The following is a 22,188-nucleotide window of genomic DNA, read 5'->3' as shown; positions in this document are numbered from 1 at the left end:
TCTTTACAGAAAGGGTTGTTAAGCTCTGGAAGAGGCTCCTCAGGGAGGTGGTTGAGTCACCATCCCTGGATGTCTTAAAAACCATTTGGATGTGGTGCTCAGGGACATGATTTAGCAGAGGGCTGTTAGTTAGGCTGTACATGTGGTTAGGTTGTGGTTGGACTTGATGATTTTTAAGGTCTTTTCCAACCTGAGTGATTCTATGATTTCCTTCTAGTTCTCTCTCAGCCTATTGGAAATACTGAGAAACTTCTGCCAAGGTGTTGGGGTCACTGTATCTGTTTTTGTTTCTGCTGAACAGTGGAGTTTGAATCTGGTAGTGGCAGCAAAGCCAGTTGGGCAGAGCTGAAAAGACTAGAAATGCTTTATCTTCTCATTGTGAAACCAGTAGCTTGGTTTAGAGCAGAGCACAGAGTAAGCTGGTAAAAGCAGCCAAGCAAGAGGTATGCTGCAGTGTGTCACTACTGCTGGGAAAAGCAGCGTGTGAGCTACATCCTTGAGCATGCAGGAGCTGGAAAGTGCAAGTTGTTGTTCAGTGGTGAATTAAAACAGGCTTTCTGGGGAATGGTTTTCTCTTTTCTACTGGTCAGGGAGCCTATGCAAAGAAGAGGCAAAGAGATGTTGTTCTTGAGCTGCAAGAGGAGCGTTAAGTGTCACGGTTATGACAAGCCGTGCATTTATATGTGAATGATGCTTGCTGAAATAGATCAAGATATTAAGTCCTACCTTTTCTTGGTCGTGACTAGTGTGCAATTCTTACTTGAAACCAGTCTCACCCAGTGTCATGAGATGGGTTTGTGTCTGAAGTCTGTTGTGCTTATTTTCAAAACATCTGGTTTTGAGTATCGTCAATGAAATGTTCACAGCAAAAAATGTGAATGTGCAGAACATGGAGAACCTCTGCACGTGTGCAGGACTGACAGCACATCTGCCATCTAGACCCAAGTGATTTCAGTTTGCAGAGGCAGCAAAGAGATCAAGTGGGCCTGCAGCATCCTCATGTCCTTGCTCTGGTGAGATGTCTCAGATTGTTTCTGGCAGGCCTAAGATTCTCCTTCAGTTGTCTTGGTTTAGACCTGAGGGAATTTCATTCTGATTAGGCAGAATAGAGATTATCTGAGTCTTCTCAGCCTGGTCAAGTATCAGTGTTTTCCCTTTGCTGTTAAAATTAGTGTGAACACAGTGTGAACACAGTTTCTTTATTTTTCTTCTCAGGCGCAAGAGAACAGCACTGCAAGCAGCAGCAATGCCTGTAAGAGAAAGACCAAATATGTCAGCCTGTACACCAAAGAAGGGCAAGACAAGCTGGCTGTCCTGATCCCTGGCCGTCATGCCTGTGAGTGCCTGGGCCAGAAACACAAGCTCATCAACAACTGCTTGGTCTGCGGGCGCATTGTGTGTGAACAGGAAGGCTCTGGACCCTGCTTGTTTTGCGGTTCACTGGTTAGTAATGAGGTGGTTTTTTTTTATTTGCCATTCTTACGTAGAATCATATTTTGCTCAGGGCTTTAAATGTGCTGAATTAGCTTCTTGTCTTGGATCAACGCTCCCTAAGCAAAGTGCCCCAAGAGTCAGAGCTGTGCAGGAAAGAACCTGTGGCATCTGCTGCCAGGGGAAGAACTTTTGTGGCTTCAAGTCACTTTTGTGTTTTTATGAAGAGAGCAGAGAAGTTTCCCTTGTAATTTGCATCGCTTTGGAGCTTACCTTGGTTATGACCAACTCTTAGGGCTGTCCCTGCATTGCACTGGTGTCCAAAATGCATGCCAGGCTTCAGCCTCGTCCTGGGCACAGCCCAGCTTGGTCTGTAAGTGGGAGGAGAGAAACCAGGGCCAGCATCATTTGGGATCTCCTTTATGTCCTGCATTTGGTTGAAGGGGCACCTTTTGGAGAAAGGGGCAAGCTAAAGAATATAGATTCAGTGAAGTTAGCCTCAGCACAGAGAGGATATTGGTTGGGTGTAGAAAATGTTTGAAATCAGGGTGGCTGCAGCTTTCAAAGATTTCTTTATCTCCATTTGATCAACCATGTAAAGGACTGTGAGTTAAGCGTTGTTCATCTGCTCAGGAAGCTTCTGAGGGTGTCTTGTCCTCTCAGAGCGCTCAGCAGTGTGTTTGCCTGCAGAACCAGGCTGTACAACTTGCACAGGTTGTTGTTAGTTAAGAGCAAGCTGCCAGGGTTCTCTCCATGTAAACAACACAGAAGGAATAAAGGCATGGGCCATTTTAAGCAGCTCACCTTGAGCTGTTGTCCCAAGCTCTGAAGCTGGTTGACTACACAATGTCCTTCTTAGCCTTTGTTTCCACTTAGGTGTGCACTAAAGAAGAGCAGGACATTCTTCAGCGGGACTCAAACAAGAGCCAGAAGCTGCTGAAGAAGCTCATGGCAGGTTAGTATCATCTCATATCTTAAACTAATAAATCCAACCCATTTTGCTTTGCCTCACTGTGTTGCTCGCTGTGCTTGCTTTGTAGAAGCAAGTGCATGCATATCTTGCTGTATATGTTGTTTAAATCATAATTGTGACAAATTGTTTGCAAAGTCAAAGGGAAATTCTTTCCTATGAACTGGTGCCTGGATGTTTCTCTGAGATGCAAATTGGCAGGGCAGTTCATGAATTGCTTTTGCTTCATATTTCCCTGTGACACTTGCCCTCATTGCTGCGTGGTGTCTGTGGTGGGCATTGCAAGGGTGGCTGAGAAGCCAGCATGCCGTATGCCCTCAGCAAGCACTCAGTGGCGTTTCTGGACATCGGTGGTGGTGATAAGTGCAAGTGTCAAATGGCAGTGTATAATGTCCTTAACCCAGAGGCCCTAGGGCTGCTTGTTAGGCATTCCTGAATCAATCATTTGAACTGGATCACCACAGCAGTCCTTGAAAATTGGGATAAGTCCTGGGTGGAATGTGTGCTGTCTGATTTACCAGGGCTAGAGAGGTGTTGGTTAAAATTTTCTAATGGCTTCTCTCATCTAACACTTATCTTGGGAGCTAAAAATAAGAACAGAGACAAGGAAAGCACAAGGAAATAATACCCAGTCTCCCAGTGAAGACCTCTGCATTATGGGGATGTTTGTCTGAGTTGAGTTGAAATATAGCCAAGGTCACAGTGTTCTTGGTTGAAAAATAAACTTTGCTGAGGAACTGGGGAAGTATTTACTCTGGGTCCTGGTGTCAACATCTGATTAGAGCTGCTGATGTGCAGGAGGTCCTGTAAATCCTCAGGAGCAATACAATAGCTGGTCAGAGTCAGCCTGTTTATAATCTTTCTGTAGAGATCCTGTTGTACTTCAGGATCCCTTTTTCTTACCCATTTTATTGGGCTCCACTTCTGTCTCTGCTGGGTCTCGCTTTGTGCATTGTCTGTGTAGGTGAAGACTGAAATGTGGATGGCTGTTTGTCTCAGGAGGGGAAAAAATGTGGATTGGCTGCTACAGGGAAATAAAGGCTTTTTTGTTTCCCTGAAATAAAGGCATTATGCTGTGAGTTGTCCTCTGTGAAATACATTGGCTCGTTCCATTGTTGCTGTGAGGCAAACATTTTCTCCTTTTGTTTGGTTGGTTGAGTTTTGGCCTCTAGCCAGAAGTGGTAAGAAATAAGAGATTATTGCTGGGAATATATATACAGAAATATAAAGAGTCTCAGTCTCTTTCTCTTTCTCTCTAACAACAGCTGGTCTCACAAACCTGCTAAGGTGTGTTGTGGGAAGATTTCGTTTGTGAGAAGCTTGTACAGCAGCAGACACAAGGCTTGCTCTGTGCATAACTAGCAATTGTCATCCATGTATTGTGACTGGAGGCTCTTTGTAGTGGTAACAGCGCTTAGGGGATAATTTGGCTTTTAGGAGGACCCTCAAGGCCTGCACTGACAATGGGTTTGGATTGCTCAAGTGATTGCAAAGGGCCAAAGGAAAATTAAAGACCAAGACTTTGTCTCTTAAACACTGCCTAGACATTGTCACTCAGGTTTTAAATGTTTTCTCCTACTGGGAGGGGGAACTTTGCGAAAGAGGCTGGAGGAAAGGTCAGAAGTTGGTTTAGGCAGACGGTGATGTTGATGCAAGGTATTTCTTTCCACTCTTTGAATGGTATTTATTTTAGGGGCATGTCTGCAGCCAACCCCACCGAGACTGGGCTTTAAACAACCAGGCTTCCCCTGAAGCTGTGATTTATTTTCTATCTCAGGTGCTGAAAGTTCAGGGAATTTGGATGCCATAAGCAAAGACCTACTGCCTCGGCAAGAAGCTAGACTGAAAGCAGGCCTGGAGATAGCGGTGAGGCACAAAGACAAGTTGCTGGAGTTTGACAGGACGAGGTAAGTACCAGCTGTGAGCACTGAAGTTTGGTGTTCTCATTCACTAGTACAAGAATGAACTCCTCCAGTGTGTTCTGTTGGGATGTCCTTGCTTTATGTCTCTGAGAGCAGAAGGGAGCAGGAAGAAAGGGAGGTTTGGGGCATACGGTGCTGGTCTTTCACCATTGTGGTTATTTCTCACCAGCGTGCGTCGAACCCAGGTCATTGATGATGAATCAGATTATTTTGCGACGGACTCCAACCAGTGGCTCTCCAAGCAAGAGAGGGAGGCCCTACAGAAGAGAGAGCAGGAACTGCAGGAGCTGCGCCATGCCTCCCGCCTTGCCAAAAAAATCACCATTGACTTTGCTGGAAGGCAGATCCTGGAGGAGGACAGTGGGATGGCTGAATACCACAGCAAGTAAGTGAGAGCAGGGAGGTGAAAATTGCTACTGGTGAAGAGTAGCTACTGGAAAAGTAAGTGTAAGAAAGCTGTGCAAGCCATTCTCTTGAAGGGCACCTCTGTTTGTGGGATGCAGTCCCAGATCCTTTTCTTCCTTCAGGGTCTTTTTGGCTTGCGGCATATGATCTTTCAGCACAGACCTGCTGAGACCGCTGCCTAAGCTTGACTGTGTGAGACTTGCAGAGCTAACACATCTCTTAGACATAAATCTTCCCTGCAAAGTTGTTGCAGAAGGATTGTCTCACCAGAACCAATTAATCTCGGCTTCCAACCTGGAAGAGTTTCTGTGGTAGATAAGAATAACCATTGAAATTAAAGCAAAGAAGTCATCTAGTTTAGGGAAAGTGGTTAAAAAAACAGGAAGACTCGGGTTAGAGGTGTTTATGCAGGGATTTTGCCAGGGGGAAGGAGGGAATTCTCATGCCTCTCATTTGTCCTTGCAGACTGGATGAAACTATTGAAGCCATTAATTGTGGCACACTGAACAAGCCAGCTGCCAACCCAGAAGCAAAGATGACTCCGAGTTCTGGTGTGTTAGTGAATCCCCATCTTCTTCAGCCTGCTCCTTTGGTCAGTATGAGTTGAGTTTTGTTGAATGAGTTGAACTGATTTAGAGCAGAATTCTGACTAACCCTGGGAGAGCTGTGCTTAAGAACTGTGAATTCTAGTGTTCCTGTTCTCGTTTGCCATCTGAGTTAGAGATAGAGAAGATTTGCCAGTTCCCTGCTCTTGGTCCTGCTCTCAAGAGGTTTGGTTTATTTGGGTTGTAGTCTCCTGCCATCCCTTCAGGAATTTGGAAGCATTTCTGAGAGTCAGCCTAAGGCTGTGTTTTTTTTCAGCTCTATTAATGAAGCCTTTTCTGCCAGCTTTCCTGATCTCAATGGGCATAATCTCTAGTGTCTAGTTCTACTTTAATCATGATATGAATGGTGTGTGCTAAGCATTTTGGAAGCAGGATGATTACCAGTTTTGAGTGTTGACAGCTGTGAACTTGCTTTGAAAATTGTATTTCCCTATGAATACTTTAAAACACCAGCCTGCAGTTTTATTCTTTAAATCTGTAGTTTAGCTGCACAGAAGGGAAGAGCTACACAGAGTGGATTCACTTTGCCTTCCCTACTACTGAAGTACGGCGTGCAAGTGCAGCATTCTCTTTGCAGGGAAGGATGAATGATCCCAGTAAGAGTAATATAACACTGTCTTTAAGTGGAGGAGAGCTTCAAATAGGATTGACGTTTTATATACATTGCTACTAGAGAGGTGCTAACCTTTTTCTTGTTTCTTTTGAACACTGAAGTGGGTGGACCAAACTGGCTTGCTCCCACACAGGGGAGTCACCCATTCCATGGGTGCTGGAGAAGAGTTTGGCTCAGAGCGGAACAGGCTGCGGATTCAGGACCGAGAGTTACAGGAGATCTCAGATGATGGTTGGTGCCTCAGCATGCACCAGCCTTGGGCTTCCTTGCTCATAAGAGGAATCAAAAGGTAAAGAGTAAAATGTTGGAGAAGCCCACTGAATCCATTTCTCATGAAAATAGCTAAACTGGAAGGTTCAAGCTATGGAGAGATGCTGACATTTCTGCGGTATAGTCAGGGCGTACTTTTCTGGAATACGAAAGGCAAATAGGCTGAAAATGTTCTTCTGGTCTTTTTGTCTGTGATAAAGAAGCCAATAGCGTTTAAACTAAGCCAAACCAAAAAACACCCACCCCATACCTTGCACACGTCTTTCCCCTCTGGCCTAGGAATCAGGTTCCAAACAGAAGCTCCTTCAGCCCAGCATGCCTGGCGTGTTAATTCATCTTTCCTGCCGTTAATATAGAACAAGGAATCATCTTCAGCCTTTATTCTTTCCTTCAAAGAATGTTTCATGTTAGAGAGCAAAGCTTTCTCTTCTCCCAGTCTGAAGATGCCGTAAATCTCAGCGTGCCCTGATTCTGCATTGAGGTGATCTGGGCTGCTTTGGTACAGGTGCAGCATTGGTGCTTGGTGCCCATGCTGAGATCCATAGCTAAGGGCTGCCCCGTACAGGTGTCTGCTTGTTTGTTACTCTCTAGAGTGCATGCTTGATGTGCCAACTTTGGAGCTTATAAGTGAATTATTCAAGCAGATTGTCCTGCACACTTCCAACATACTGTTGTTTTTACAGGAGATTGATGTCCTTTTGTGCTGTTACTCTGTAGGAGTGAGGACATGCTTTGCTTGTGGCGTTATTTCTTGCCCTTCTCAGCTTTTCTCTAGTTCTGACACGCTGCTTGAAGTTTATGTAGTCAGGGCAAAGTTTAGCAACAGGAATTACCTAGCGAAACGTTAGATTGAAAGTCTGTGTGGGAATTCTCTTGAAATCTAAGTCCTAAATTCTCCTTTGTTCTCCTAGGGTGGAGGGCAGGACCTGGTACACATCTCATAGAGGGCGGTTGTGGATTGCAGCTACTGCCAAAAGACCTTCCCCTCAGGAGATCTCTGAACTGGAGACCACCTATACAATGCTGCTTCAGAAAGGTGAACTTCCCTCCTTGGATCTTTGCACATTGAGCCACATAATGAGCAGTGTCAGAAAGCCTTTTCTGCTGAGCAGTTATTACTGCTTCACTTTTTTACTTTCTGTTCTTGAAATTCTCTTCATCCTTTGTGCATTTCATCAGCTGCATTGGTATGGTGGCAGACTTTCACTCCATCCTTAGGCTGCTCAGATACTCCAAGCACAAACACTAGCAAATTGTGCCTGACTTCCCTGATCAGTTTTGACAGCGAAGGACTTCATTTTATTCTGGGCTCAAGCAACAAGATACCAAGTGTGTGTTTGTTTGTTTGTGTGTGTGTGTGTGTGTGTGTGTGTGTGTGTGTGTGTGTGTGTGAAGTTGCTTGTGCTGCCCTCTGTTCACAGGGATGCTAAAGGTTTTTTGTGTATTCTGATCTTGTGGGAATCAAGAAGGAAAACATGCAGTTTACCACAAAAATGTTGTTCTCTCATGTCGGTAGGTGAATACTAGTGGCTGTGCTGCACACATGTTTGTGCAGTGTTTCTGCACGTCTGAAATGTCATTTGCAGGAATGTCATGCAGGCTGAGGATGTGTGGGGAGAGCAATGCACAACCTTTACCATTTTCAACGCGCACACAGCTTATGCCAGTGTGCTCTTTCCCTACCGAAAATGGAAAAAAAGAACTTCAGAATGTTAAAGTTGCCTTATGTTTTCTTCTGCCTTAAAAAGTGCAGGTGTGTTGAGGGAGGGAGGGGTACCTGGGGATTGAGAGATCCCAGCAATGTGTGTGGAGATGTGTGCCCCTTAAAATATATTTCTTTTGATGGCAGATGTGGAATTTCCGAATGATTATCCCTCAGGGTGCCTCCTGGGCTGTGTGGACGTAACTGATTGTTTATCGCAGGAGCAATTTAATGAGCAGGTGAGTGCAGTAAAACCTTTACAAGCCTCTATTTTCTGGAAAACTTTTCCAACTGGTGTAACTCACTTTTCTGAGATGCTCTAGAGAAGATGGTGAAGGAAAAAATTCAAGTGTGATGAGAGGAGGCACTTCTACCATGCAGTTCTGTATGGCTAAGCAAGATAATGTTTCATCAGTGGTGGGCTGTAAGGATTCAATCTACGGTCAGCCTCTCTGGCACTGCTGAAACTAGTTTCTCATATACCATGAAACTCTTTTCAGTAAGGACTCATAGCTACTAAACTAACAGAGGCTTGATAGATCATGCTGCAAAGGCTCCTGACAGCTGTTGCTTTCCCTGTGTGGACAAATGTGCAACAGAAGATTGTGGGTGTTGTATTTCTGGTTTTTATCCTCGTTTGGCAAACTCAGGGCCTTAATCTCACCTGAATATGACTTATTTTAAAGCACTGATTGTTTCTCTTAAACACAAGATGCTGACAGAATTGCTCAATGTTTTGCCCAACCAGGCTGTATGCCTACACTGGTCTTTCCATCTCAGAGAGGACTTTACCTAAAGATTCTTGACTAATCTGGTAGCCCTCTATGATCAAATGGTTAGAGCCTTTCTATTCAGCAAGGCTGTCACTGGAGTCTCCTACAGCATGCGTATATCCAAAACATGTCTGCGCAGAGCTGTTAGGGCTGAAAACGGGTTGGACTATTGCACTCAAAATGCGGTGACGGTTGGCTCATCGTCTCTCTGGAGACTGAGTACAGGTGTTGGCACTCAATATTTTTTTCTCAAACTGCTCCTACTTAATGAGGTTGGACCAGAGACCTCCTGAAGTCTGATTCTGTTCAGCGATGCGGTGTCAGACTCCATGCCCCAGACGTGGAGCAGCTGCTTTCCTCAGGGTGTGTTTTATTAATCTGCCAAGTATGCAGTTAGCGCTAAGCACAGTAGGCTTGTCCTCAGCGCTGTCTGTTCATTCCTCTGCCCCATGAACGGCCAGGTTTGGTCGAATGGGAACTGGCAGACCCCAACACGTTCACTTGATAGTGAACAAGACAGACTTTTGAGACAGAGGAGAAGAATGCACCAGACTGATGAGTGCCTTCTAGCACTAGTTGGAGAGGCATCAGTGGCTGATGGCAGTTTCTCATAAGGTGTTTTTCTGGCCTTGCCACACCCCTGAGGTTTTTAGCAAGCACGAGTTACGAGATTGATGCCTGGAAACCACAGATAAAGAGAGTGCTTCTGCTTATTTTCAGTCAGGGTCAGTTCTCTCAGAAAGGGGAAAAGGTTAGACTATGAGCAGCAGAGGGAGCTTTGGGACAAGAATACAGCAGTCTGCAGGCACTTTTGGCCTTTGTGTAGGAGCAATCCTTGGCAGAGAGAAGAGGAAGAAGTTCTGGGGTCAGTGTAGGATTTTTTTTTTTTTCTATATTATCATCATCCACAATTCCTCTTCTTCCACTGTGGGCACGTTCTTTAGGTGCTGGTACAATGGCTGCAACAGCTTCTTAAAATTTTGAAATCAAGATGTTGGTAAATAGTTTTTAATCCTCCCACAGAGAAATTTCACAGTAAAGAATAGTCTCTGTAAATTCCTCTCAGTTTGCTGACACCACTTGGCTGGAGAAACACCAGGAAAACAGTAGCATATTCCAGGAATGCTGTTATCATACCTATAGGCAAGAGATTTTCTTCTCAAAAGCCATAGCAGATGTGGGTTTGTGTCTCTCTGGCTTTTGCTGCTCCCACATGACAAAATTTTTATAATTCTTAATTTGTTTTCTTTTTACAGTGTTTTTGTCAGTCTTTTTACCCAGGCAGTGTATGCAGTGTTCGTTTCTCTAGCTTGTAAGATTGAACTCAGAGATCTGAGCATCCTTCTGAAATTGGTTGATGAGCAAATGTGTGTGGTTTTAGACAAGAATGAGCCGCAAGTGCATCTGGAAGAAGCTGAGATTAATTTAATTGCAAATGCTAGCAAGACAAAAATGCCTGTAGCACCAGCTCAGAAATCCAAGTTGGATCTCGCTGGGAGCAGGAAATCCCTGTTGATCGCACTGGTGATTCAGCCCGGGTTTATCAGCAAGCAGCCCCAAAGCCACTTGTCAGCAGTGTAATCCAGCGATTACTTGGTGTACAAGGTCTCCTCCTAGGTACAGGGGGAGCAGGAAAGGCCGATGTTATTATCTCCCCACTTAAAGTATACGAAAAACACTGGCAATTTTCTGAAGAGCTGCAGTGTATTACCAGGTAAGGCAATGCGATGCTGCCACAGAGACCTCAGGGATGAAACCACTGCAGAGCTCCTCAAGCACTGTGCTCAGGCTCACACCTCTCCTCTTCCCCAACTTTTATCGGAAGCTTCTGTGTTTTCCACAAGAAATAATTTCACAAGCACAGAGCAAGCTGTGTTTGTGGGTTGTCCCCACCAGCTGAAGATGAAATAGTTCCCATTGCTGTTTGATGCTGACCCCGCTTTTTCCAGCAGCCACAGGAGTTGGTTTTGACTCTTGTGACAATCCTTTCCATTAGACAAGGGAGGCTCTTGCTGATCCATCCTTCCTGAGGATATATATTTTTTGATATATATATTTTTTACACTTGTGCAAGCGCTTGCCTTATTGTTTGGGACTGGTTACTTATTCATGTTATTACCGGACACGCAGGTCTGGCCTTGCATAACCCCCTCACAGGGGTCAGCCCTGCAGTGTGCAGTGTTTGAAGGTGGCTTGGTTTGCTGAAGTGGTTTGCAGGTCTGCAGGGCTTTGCAAGAAGTGATGACAGGACAAGATCTTGCACGCAGTAGCAGAGAGCAGAGGAGGATGTTTGCTGAGGAGAGATGTCCTTGTGATTAAAGTCAGCACCACGTCAGATGACATCGCCCTAATCCCAGCTATGCTGTTTATGGTATGGACTAGTTCAATAAGTTCCTCTGGGTCTCTTTCCCATGCAGGAAATAAGGCAGCACTTGCCTCTCAGAGATGATGTATACCTAATTTCATTGCTCTGATCTTTCGATAGAAGCTGCTCTAGGAGCTGAATTACTATCGGGTAGGAAAGTCCACCCAAGGCACTTGGTGTAGCTTGCTTTGTTCCCAGGGGAGTGAAGCAAAAGCTGCTTTCTGAATTCAGCCCGCTGCCTAGGGCTGATGCCAGCAGATCCCTCTGTGTGGCTCTTAAATCTCAGTATTTCTAGCTGCTCTTCAGGCATCCTGCACCTACTTGGAGTGCCTTCTGGACTCATTTCCTCCTGCTGATGGCAGTCACCCAAGAAGCACTGGTTCAGATCAGAATGATCCCTTTGTTACGTTTTTCGGTGCTAGAGGTGACCTGGAAACTTTTCCCCTGTCAAGATCTGAGTGTTGATGACTGCTTTTCCTTGCTGAGGGCTGACGTCACCGACACCTCGAGCAGAGCAAGGAGCTGCCTTTCTTTTCCTGCATTAGGTGTTGGTGACTTCAGCACTGGTAACTGAGGAAACATGGGATGGTGCAGGCAGGGCTTGGCAGGAGCCTAAAGCAAGCAGAGAACTATTTACATTTATGCTGTTTTAATGTGTTCTGAAGTCCATGTTCATTTTGCTAATGACTTTGATCAGAGGGACTGTTACTTTAACTGGAAAAGGAACATTTCCGCTGCTGCTATTTTAGTAGTTGATAGGTGTGTTTGGACTTATTTTAAATGCAAGCACACACAGATACTGATACCTAGCAGTAGCTATAATCTTGGATTGAAATATTAGGTAATTATGTTTGACAGGAGTAAAGTGTTTATTTTTCATTTCTAGGTGATCGCCTAGTGTCCTAAATCTGCACAAGGGAACGTGTCTAAGCTATTTCTGTGCCACGAGATTGCAGCTATCATTTAAATAGGTTTCTTTTTTTCCCCCTCAGGAAATTTATGTTTAATCTCTTGTCCTCCTCTTTCCTCCCCAGTGGAAGTAACAGACAAAAAAAAAAAAAGAAAGAATTGGGTGCTAAGCATACAGGATGTGATTTAATTTATCCTGTAGGAATGAAGGAGGGAGGTAGGAAATTTCTGTGTTTAGAATCCAGTGAGTGCCTTTTCAGATTATCTGCAAATAAGGAACAATAACACGCTAGTGATATTTTCCCAAGAAATAAGTTAATGAGAGGGAGGAACATAAACACATATGTTGAAATGTACTTTGAAGAACATTATGAATATATGGAGATTTAAGTATGCACCTCCATAAAGGTTTCCTAGCACAAGCTGCAGGTGAGACAAAAGCTCTTTTTTGCAGTGGTGTAGCTGTCTGGTGCACGTAGCTAGGAGACTCCTCTGCTCACTCCCACCAAAGAGATGCTTCTGGTTCCCAAGGCTTGGTTATCACACCTCTTCAAATGAATGGATTTAACAAGGTTTCAGGTTTTGGGGACTAGATCAGGTTAGTGCAAAAGGAAAGATGTCTAGGTAGCTGTTAGTGACTGCAACCAACAGGAAGGCCTTTGAACTTTACGGGTCTCTGAGTTCTCCTAAGCTGAATTTGTCATTCACACGGAGCCTGATGCCAGATCCAATAGCATTAGGTGTTAGTCTGGTTTGCAGGGACCTACAGGTGATGCGTGTCTTTATTCAGTTCCTCGCTGTACTTCCTCTAGACACAAAGCACCTCTGCTTCTTAGTTGTAGAAGCAGAATAGGCACACAGCTGGTTTGGATTATCAACGGTAAGAGATGGGGGAGTTTTTCTGTATGTGAAGTGCTTTGGTTTTCATCAGAAGCCGTTCTAATGCTCCAGCTGCCTTGCATAAGCCAGCAGGTTTACCGAGGCCACTGCTCACTCTGTTAAGATGAAGGAGAGATTGTCACTTGATGATGATTAATTTAGGAATGCATTAACATGCCAAAGAAATCGAATGATAGGGGCTAGCTTGCCCTGTCTTCTGGTTTCATAGGCCCTAGGGAAAGAAACGAAGCCAAGGCTGAAGTATATGACTTAATTAATGATGACTGTGGACTTAGCCTCTGCTACCATTTCAACAAACTAGTCAGCGATCTGGGAATTTGTTTCTTTCAGATGCGGTCACTGTTACTTGCCTTCTTCTTGGCGTTTGGGTTTTATTAATCCTGAAACTGAGGGTTAGATAACACCGACCTCAAGCCAGGTGCCCTGGTTTCCCAGCTGTGGCTCAGCTGGGTTGAGCCACGGCCGTGCCTTTAGGTGGTGATCCTAAACAGTGAGGGCAGCGACAGCTACAAAACACAGCTGAGGGCCCAAAGATTTGACTTGCTTCAGCTTTCACCGGCACGGCATCGATTTCACAGCCCCAAACAGACTGGTCACTCAGCTGCAAATCCTGGTTCGGCTATGAGAAATAGCCTGATGCTTCAGTGACCAGATCAATAGCACCAGCAGCCCGCCGGCAGTGTCGTGCCTCCTCGGGGAGCAGCAGCTGCTGGAAGAAAGCAGGGCAAGGATGTGGATGTCTGATCTGCACCGAGCTGCATTCACCAAAGTTAGGTTTAATCTTCCTCACATGCTGAGCTCAGCTGCACCAGTCTTTAAATCAGAGTTTCAAAGGAAGAAGTAAGGACTTTATGGAACTTGGATTGAAAATGCCTGGCTGCATCTAGCAGGGTGCAGGTGCTCTGAGCAGAAGCAGGTGCCCTGTTTTCTCCTCATTCCCTCGTTGCCTCTCTCCTCCCCACTGCCATGCTTTCACCTGACAGCTCAAGCAGTGGGGCTGCATTGCAGCTGAGGTTGCCCTGCCTCCACGCTCCCTTGGCACTGGAGTATGAAATGGTTCTTTCAGCTGAGCCTATTACACTACTGAATATTTTTCCAAGTCCACCACCCAAGTTTCCCCTGATGCTAGTCAGGCATTTTGTAAACATCTCAGGTCCTTCTCATGCTGCTTATGGATTTACTAGGGGTGGGATCTGAGCCACAGAAGGATGTTGGTGGCTGTGGGTCCTGTGTCACAGGCTGATTTTGGGAGAGGAGAGGGGACGTGACGTGCCCTGCCTCCACTGCTGTGGTTCAGTGATTCAAAATCAAGTGCACCAGAATGAACTTAAGTATTACACCTACATTTCAAAGTCCTGTTGTTGCTTACTACGTTTAATTGCTTCCTCTGCCCCTTGAATCAAAGTACAGCTCGTGGTGCAGAACCACAGCTTGAGGCATGGAACACCCACTGGAGGATTCAGACCATTCAGGGAAGGATCCCGTGGTGATTCCAGCCCGCTGCCTGCGTGTCTGGTTGCCTACTGGCCAATCAAGTGAGGGGCAGAACAGGCAACAACTGGCAGGCATGATTGTGGGAAGAAGGGGAAAGGAAGGCAGGCTGGCTAGCAAAATTCCTTGTGCATTCTCATGGAGGGAGCCAATGCCAGCACATTATCTGCCAGCAGCAGATGTAAGCTCTCAAAAACAGCAGGGAGGATGTTGACTGCAACAATGCATCAAGGCTGCGGTTTGTAACCTCAATAGTAAGGCAGTTAACTTTTTTTTTTAACAAAGACATTTTGATTGCCAAATCCATAACCATTAGCAGCTGTGGTTTTGAGCTGTTCCTTCCTCACACGTTGCAGTCTAGACCTGACAGGCTTTCAAACAAAAGTTTGGCTGATGGCTTTTGTTTTTGTTTTTTGCCAAACTGCTTTTTTCTTTTGCCTCTCGTGTTGATTCGCATTGAGTGTGGCTGCGGATCTCTTTTCTAAGCCAGCCTTCTTGGAGCGGCTCCTCTGTGCCGACGTGGTGGTCTTTGACTAAGGGCTGCAAGTAGAGTTTCTGGGTTGCCTGTTCACTGCAGCACTGGATGTTTCTGCCTCAGGCTAGAAAATTTGGCATTTCTAGAAATTTGGATCTGCTTTGGAATTTCTGTTTAGGAAAGTGTTTGTCATGAGCCAGAAGCCTGTTTGGCCTGTGCTGAGGCGCAGGGAATGGGTCCTTAAAAGAAGAAGGCTGAACACTTGCTCAAAGTTGGAAGCATGATGTGAGACCATGTTGGGAGATCAAGACTCGGTGTGAAGCACTTGGTGTTCTGTGAGCACTTTGTGAGGCCGGCAGCCAGGAAGAGATCACACAGCAGCCCAAACCTGCGTTGCCTGGCTCGGGCGAAGGCTCCTGTTGCCAGTCGGTGCCGTCTTTGCTGTGCAAACGTATCCTGGAGCACTTCAGAATGAAGGCTGGGCTGGGAAGATTGGCTTGATAATCCCCAAAAGCAAAGGTCCGTGTAACGAGGCAGTGGAGACTACTGCTGTCAGAACAACAGATGGGGAAAAGATGCTTCAGCATGCCCGTCCTTGGAAAAGCGATGAAGGAGGAAGGGCACTGCTTGGGCATGGAGGCTGTCTGACTGAAGCCTTGTCCTGCAGCGAGAAAGAAGGGTTTTTTCTTCTTGCTGTTGCCTAACTCCTACCTGCTGGACCATCACAGGACCATTAGCTGGTCCTTTTTGTCTGCAGTTGTACCTGAGCCTCTCTTTTGCAGGAGCAGGAACCTGGGTTATTACCAATAGTGTGCAGACTGCATTCGGTCGACTAGCAATGGCACAGCCTGCTCTGTGTCTTCACCCTCATTTTTGAGAGCTCCATTTCTCCTGAATCCCACGTGCACGTGGGACTGGTGTCCACACTGCAAGTGCTGCCATCAGCGTCCCCATTTGGCTGCTGCAGCCCCGTTGCTTGCCAGAAACTACTGACTTTCTTTTCTCTTTTCACAAACCGCTAAAGAAACATTTTCTAGCTGGATGGTGAGCAATTTCCCTCAGGAGAGGAGGAGAAAATGGCTGTTTAGTAGTTAATTACCTGTTATGTTAGTCTGACAGCTATGAAGCTTATGAGGCATGAAAGAAGAGCGGATCTGCCTTTCCCACAAATCACAAGGAAAACCGAAGGAAGTAAGTTGTGTGGAGGCCAGACAGGCTCACGAGCCTCCCCACGCCTTCCCCTCTCCCAGGCACGCTGTCCTGGGCAGCGCTTCACCTCCTTTGCCTCCCGCTTCCCTTGCTTGCCTGCAGCCAGGCTGCTGCTCCCAGCTCTTGGAGCCTGGTGCATGTTTCTGCCTGCTGAGGACGGCTGATTTATGGGCCTGCTTACAGCAGTTCTGCTCTTTCAGAGGGACACCATCCCTGCCAAGACTTTTTTTTTTCCTGAATGTGTTTTACGGTGAGGAATAACCGAGTGCTTTTGCCAACACATGGGCTCTGCTTGCTTTTATTCTTTCCAGACAGCTTTGCTTTCCAGAGCTGCCTCTTTTATTTTGAAGCTCTTCAAGAGCAGCAGGGAGGTGAAGGCCGAGCTGTGAGCCGGTGTCCTGGACCGGCGCTGGGCTCCGAGGAGGCATACTAGGGAAATGATCCGGCCCTTCCCATGGCTGACCCCACACAACGCCTTCACCCCCCGGCACAACCTCTGCGCAGAGCTCTGTCTGGATTCCCCGCCCCACAGCCCCCAGCAGCCCTAAGATGGAGCAGATGGCGGCAGGACTACAGGTTCCAGCGTGCAATTCTCTGCCGAAGCTGGGCTGCCTGCGGGGACGAGTGGAGGAGAGTGGGCTGCATTGCAGGGCTCTGGGTTTCAGGCAGGCAGGGGAAAAAGGGAAAACAAACGCTGGGGCAATTTCCACTCGGTATTTTTAGCCTTCGATCTCTTGTTTATTTCCTCCAGCTTGTGTGTCTGGAGGCCTTAATAAGACTGCAAGAGGAGCTTGAAAGGTCACCAGCGAAGCTGCTGGGGAATGATTTTGCTCTGCGCTTTGTGCCGCACAGAACCTCTGCTCCATCGCACGTGGCCTTTGTTCCTCCACTGGGTCCTCCAGAGCAGAGCTCATCTACTTAGTGACGGTTTTGCACGTCTTCCTTTGGTTGTTTCTGTACCCTTCGGTTCAAGCAGGTGCATCTTGTTGCAGAGGGGTGAAGGGCTGGCCCAAGGGCAGCACTGGTGGTTCCCAAGGAAACAGCGCCTGTCCCTCTTCGCTCATTGTTTGCCGTGGGAGCCCAGGAACGAGGAGAAAGCAGGGATATCACCTGCAAGGAAAGCCAGCCAGCAATGCCTGAGCAAGCGTGGCCCCCGCATCCAGCCCCAGGCTTCACCTCAATTAAGGAAAAAATAGTTCCCTTGGCAGATTGGTGGGGGAAAAACACTGCAGAGGGTTTCCTTAATGTTGGAGAGGATGGGATTGTTTCCGTGCTGACTCCGAGCTCCTGCTTTGCTCTTGGCTGTGGGCTGTGGAGCGGAGAGGCTCGGCAGGCCTGCTGCTATTTTTGGCCGTGACAAGCTGGTGATGGGAGATGAGGGACGGTGAAAGCAAAGTGTAGGGAACATTCATTAGCAATTATCCCTGCCTGCAGCCTGATTGGGGTAGCTGCTGGGGACATCTGATAGCCACTTAATGTGTGTTCAAAGCACCAGCTCCAGAGAGAGGGCGGGTGCTGGTGATTTGGTGGCTGGCTTTTGCAGGAGCCCAGTGCGGCTCCCTCTTCCAGCTTGTGCTCAGATGCTCCATTTAACCTCGAGCTCTGTGCGTTAAGCTGCCTGGAGACCTGCTTTTTTTTTTTTTTTTTTTTCCCCTTTTCTCCCTGCTAATCTCTTCACAGCTAGGCTCTTACAAACCTGTTAGCAGCAAATTGAAGCCTGGCCAGTGTGCTTGCAGGGACGATGGGAGCTTACATCTGCTTGTGGCTGGGGTGAGCGAGGAGGGGAGGGCGGTGGTTGTGCTGACGCAGCCATGCGCAGAGCATACGTGGGGTTTTGAAGCAGCAGTTGGCAAACTGTTTGCAGCCCACAGTGCCCACTGCCTTCCGAACAGCCATCTTGCAAGCCTGCTATGAGGTGGCAGAAGGGCTGGAAGGAGACCAAATTGTTTTTTCTTTCACTGCAGTTATATTGTGCAACCCCTTCAGAGCTTTCTGGCTTGTCTGTGGACTTGGGGGTGGGTTTTTCCCTTCTCGAGGGGCAACCTGGCTTCCAGACTTACTTAGAGCTCGTTCTAGCCATCTTCTCTTAAATGCTGAATCGATTCCTAACAGAGGCAATGCTAAAGTCCCAGAGTACTGAGTCCCATCTTATTTACACCCTCAAAATTAAAATGATGAGTGCAGTTGGAACTGAAGGGAACATTCCCCCATCAGACTCCCAGTTGGGTTGGATTTTTGGTCTCTGGCATTGAAGAAGTGTGGTTTGCCCTCTCTCTTCACTGTGGAGATTTATTTAAAGAACTAAAAAAAATAAAAATAAAAAAAGCTGTTGCAGGCCCGTTTTACTGGTTCCTCCCCTCTCTCTGGCACACTAGACCTCGTCTTTGGCCTTTTCCTACAGTCTTGCATTTGCTGAAGTGCTGAAGAGCAGTGGTTGCAGTCTGTGGGGTATAGTAGTTGGGAGCAAATTTTTTCTCAGCATCATCAACTTATTGATTGTAGAGTGACTCAGCTGACCTCTTGCAGTCCAGAGCAGAAGCACTGACCCCTCTGATGCTGGTCTAGAAAAGCTGCAGACAGTCGATAAAAACAGTAGGATGGAAATGCCATTGCCTTAGGGAAGTGTTTTAGGGAGAGATTATTGTTTGAGGAGGAAATTGGGTGGGAAGAATTGCATACAGCTGAACAGAAGGAGAACTTTCTCAGAGCGGCCAAGGATCGTAAATGTCATTAAAAGCCTTCCAAAGTGCCAATGGCACTTTGAGAAACGAGTTTTTTACTCATTAGGCACTTGGGCAACTGTGGAAAATTGAACAGAGACAAATGTGCTTCACGTCTTGATGCCTGTGTCTGTGATCGGAACATAAGTCAAGCAGGTCACTGCTGATAGGAGAGGCATCTTTGGAGTGTGGCAGGTAGGAACTGGGTTCCTAGTGCTGAGCTAAGCTGCAGGAATCTCTGTGCTGTTCTCCCTCAATGCTTTTTCTCAATCCTGTTGATGACCAGACAAGGTAGCGTGTTGTTGCCTGCTGGTTCTGTTACATTGCTCATCCCCAGCATGGTGATGGCATGTGATGTTACGAGAGGGTGCTGGTAAGGGAACTAAATAGCAACAGGAGCTAGGAAATACTAACTCCTCTGGTGATCTCTGGGAATTAAGTCTGCTGAGGGAGTTCATATCCACTGCTTACAAGTGCACCAGGGAGAGGCTGTGCACTTGGTCCTGGTGATGTGTTTTCTGGCAAAAGATTATTTGACTGTAACAGCCAGGAATATTCTGCCTCTGCCACTCACCAGGATGGTGTGGGGGAATTTGGGGGTAGATACAATAGGAAACCCAAAATAGTGTCTTGGTAGGGGGCTCCTTCCTAGCATCCTGGGCTGAGATGCCAGAGGAAAGACTGAAGCTTTTAAAATGCAGGGCACAGACACTGCACAGATTTGGCAAGTGTACAGAAATGTGCCCTGGGAGAGGAGATGAAAGGCTGTGGTGTGGAAACGTAAACCCAAGTCACAGCTGTGGCCTCCATCTCAGCCTTGGGATTGGGTTAAGCTTTTAGAGCTGAAGAGTTGATCCTGGCTTTGGGTGAGATCTGTCAATGGAGAAACAAGCTTGGCTGCTCTTAATGCCTGGATGCCTGTTAGGGGATATTTCTTACTGTGGGGGCCTGTGAGATGTGTGAGAGGAGTGCTGTGGTGTTCAGATCCACCTAGGAGAGGTTTGGGAAGACCTTTGTGGTCTTGGACACACAACCTGAATGAGCGGAGGCCAAACCACGTGTCATAAAGCAGGGACACATCGCTTCTGTCACCAGATGGTTGGGATGGTGGCTTCGGCCCCGCAGCTCTATGGTGTGGTCTTCAGAGGCCCTGCTAGTGCGAGAGCTGCTGGGGAAGTCCAGTCCCTGGCTGTGGAAAGCTAAGCAGTCACCCGTACGATAGCAAGAGCAATAAAGCCGGGCTAGCATTTCGCACTCACCAGGCGTTGGCTTGGGATATTCGTACTGGTGCTTTGTAACCCTCCAAGATCCTCCCTCCCTGCAGATGGGAAATGAAAATCCTTGGCATCAGCACAAAGTGGTGGAAGCAAATCCAGTAATGTGACTTAGGAAAAAAAAAAATAAAAGGAAGAAACTTGTCCAGCAGCAGATCAGTGCAGCAGGGCATCTGCGGGCCTTGAGGATGAGCGTGGCTCTTTCTCTTCCAGCACAGGTGTTGCACAGCACAGCTAAGTGCACGTACATCTCTTGCTCAGAAAACGTGGCCCATGCTGTTGTAAAATGAGGGGGCTGGAAACGCTTTCCTGTTGATCCACTCCTGGTGTCAGGCTTCTGTAAATCTCCCCTAACTGCTGGCAGTGCTGCCAAACCCCGCTGCGATGCAGGAAAAGTGGGCTGCTCCCTGCTCCGCTCTCCGTGCCCAGCTGTTCAGGACACATCCAAACCCATCTTGGCAGATCGGCAAGAGAGGGAGAGCTTTTCAAACATTCCGCCTAGAAGTCATTTGTTAGGAACAAATGGGGGATTTGCCAGGACACACTGCTCCATCTGGTCTGGCATCCTGTCCCATGCATACAGCAGCTTCTCTGGATCTGCTTGAGAAAAGCAAGGGGGAAAAAAAACATTTTTCCCGTGGAAGAGAAGCCGGTTCCACTGTGAGCTTGCACAGGCTTTCCTGGGCTCAAGCTCCTATGCTGCCCTGTTCCTCCACTCTGCACACACCTGCCAGCACCAGACCTGCAGCGAAGGATCTGAAGGGACAGTTGGTATTTACATTTTTTTTTATTATAGTTCTGTGTTTCACTTTTGCACGGCAGTGAGGTTGATCTGCATCCAGACAGCATTTCCATGTGCTTCCCACACTGGGCATTATTTCTTTCCTTTTCACCGTGGTTAATGAGAGAAGCACTCTGTTTACACTCTACCTGTAAAATTCCCTGGTGCTTTCATCACAGTGAAATCTCTCAGTAGACTTTGAGTTCCTGTCCCAGGGTGCCTGGCCCAGAGGAGCAACCAGCTTCTTCAAGCCATCAACCTCACTTGACGCAGGCTGCGTAAGGGCACTGAGGCAGAGCTGTTTCTGTAAAACCCTGTTTTACACCTCTTCAGTAATGGTTTGCCTGGAAGCGTTTCCTTTAGTGCTGCTCCTCATTGTAGAGATCTTTTCACACCCACTGCAGTTTGTCTGACTGTTTTGTGCATGTGTCTGTGTTTCACAGTATCCGGATTTGAGCCAGGAATCTGGGTCTCCATTTGTCTTTATCTGCACTAATCCCCAGGAGATGGTTGTGAAGTTTCCCATCAAAGGAAAGCCCAAAATCTGTAAGTAGTAAAGTTTCCACAGATGCCCTCCTTGGCCTTTCTTGCCTGCTCTCCTCACCACCTCTGCTTGCCTTTGCCATATGAGTTCACAACCTTTGCCCTGCGCTCTTTGATCTATAGGTGTTTGTTTAATGATTCAAATACATCTGTAATATTTTTGTCTTTGGTTCCTCTTTCCCCAGATGTTGCTTCCTTCCAAATACATGCCTCTTCCTGCCTCTGCAAACACTTGGGAATCATGGTGCTCATGTGCTCTGAGGAAACACATGTCTGCAGCTGATCTGCTTGCAGCTTGCGAGTGCTTGCAGGCCGGGTTAGGATGTGAGGCAGGAATCATAGAATCGCAGAATGACCTGGCTTGGATGGGACCAGAAAGCCCACCCAGTTACAACCCTCTGCTGTAAGCTGGCTGTCCCCCACCAGATCAGGCTGCCTAGGGCCCCAACCAGCCTGGTCTTGAGCACCTCCAGGAATGGGGTCTCTTGGCAGCAGTGCTGGTGTTTCACTGCCCTCTGAGTAAAAAATTTCCTCCTAGCATCTAACCTAAATCTCCCCTCTTTTTTTTAAAGCCATTCTCCTTTTCTGTTGTTATCTGCCTGTGTAAATGTCGCTCTTCCTCCTGTCCTGGAAGGCCGCAGTGAGGTCTCCCCGCAGCCTTCTCTTCCCCAGGCTGAACACCCCCAGCTCCTCAGCCCGTCTCCATAGCAGAGGTGCTGCAGCCCTCGCAGCATCTCCGTGCCCTCCTCTGCCCCGCTCCAGCAGCTCCGCACCCTTCCTAGTGCTGGGGCCCCAGGCCTGGACGCAGCGCTGCAGCTGGGGCCTCACGA

The 22,188-nt window shown here is 47.2% G+C and overlaps 1 protein-coding gene across 3 annotated transcripts in view; it reads left to right on the top strand.

Moving 5' to 3' along the window:
* The window catches only part of TRIP4 (thyroid hormone receptor interactor 4), a 28,851-nt gene that overhangs the window by 2,809 nt on the left and 3,854 nt on the right, over positions 1–22,188 (top strand). For 2 of the 3 annotated variants that reach the window (XM_019619309.2, XM_019619308.2), the window contains exons 4-13: positions 1,216–1,443; positions 2,308–2,386; positions 4,179–4,308; positions 4,493–4,708; positions 5,194–5,320; positions 6,048–6,235; positions 7,128–7,252; positions 8,066–8,157; positions 21,259–21,361; positions 21,544–21,809. In XM_019619309.2, the coding sequence (XP_019474854.1) occupies positions 1,216–1,443; positions 2,308–2,386; positions 4,179–4,308; positions 4,493–4,708; positions 5,194–5,320; positions 6,048–6,235; positions 7,128–7,252; positions 8,066–8,157; positions 21,259–21,361; positions 21,544–21,641 (1,386 nt within the window). In that variant the 3' untranslated portion in view covers positions 21,642–21,809. Of the gene's footprint in view, positions 1–1,215; positions 1,444–2,307; positions 2,387–4,178; positions 4,309–4,492; positions 4,709–5,193; positions 5,321–6,047; positions 6,236–7,127; positions 7,253–8,065; positions 8,158–21,258; positions 21,362–21,543; positions 21,810–22,188 lie in introns of those variants that run through there. The other variant, XM_010717150.3, reaches the window with a different exon arrangement.

The sequence above is a fragment of the Meleagris gallopavo genome, chromosome 12 (genome assembly GCF_000146605.3).
Source record: "Meleagris gallopavo isolate NT-WF06-2002-E0010 breed Aviagen turkey brand Nicholas breeding stock chromosome 12, Turkey_5.1, whole genome shotgun sequence".
In the NCBI taxonomy this organism is placed as follows: domain Eukaryota; kingdom Metazoa; phylum Chordata; class Aves; order Galliformes; family Phasianidae; genus Meleagris; species Meleagris gallopavo.
This window is presented reverse-complemented; position numbering and strand designations above follow the sequence as displayed.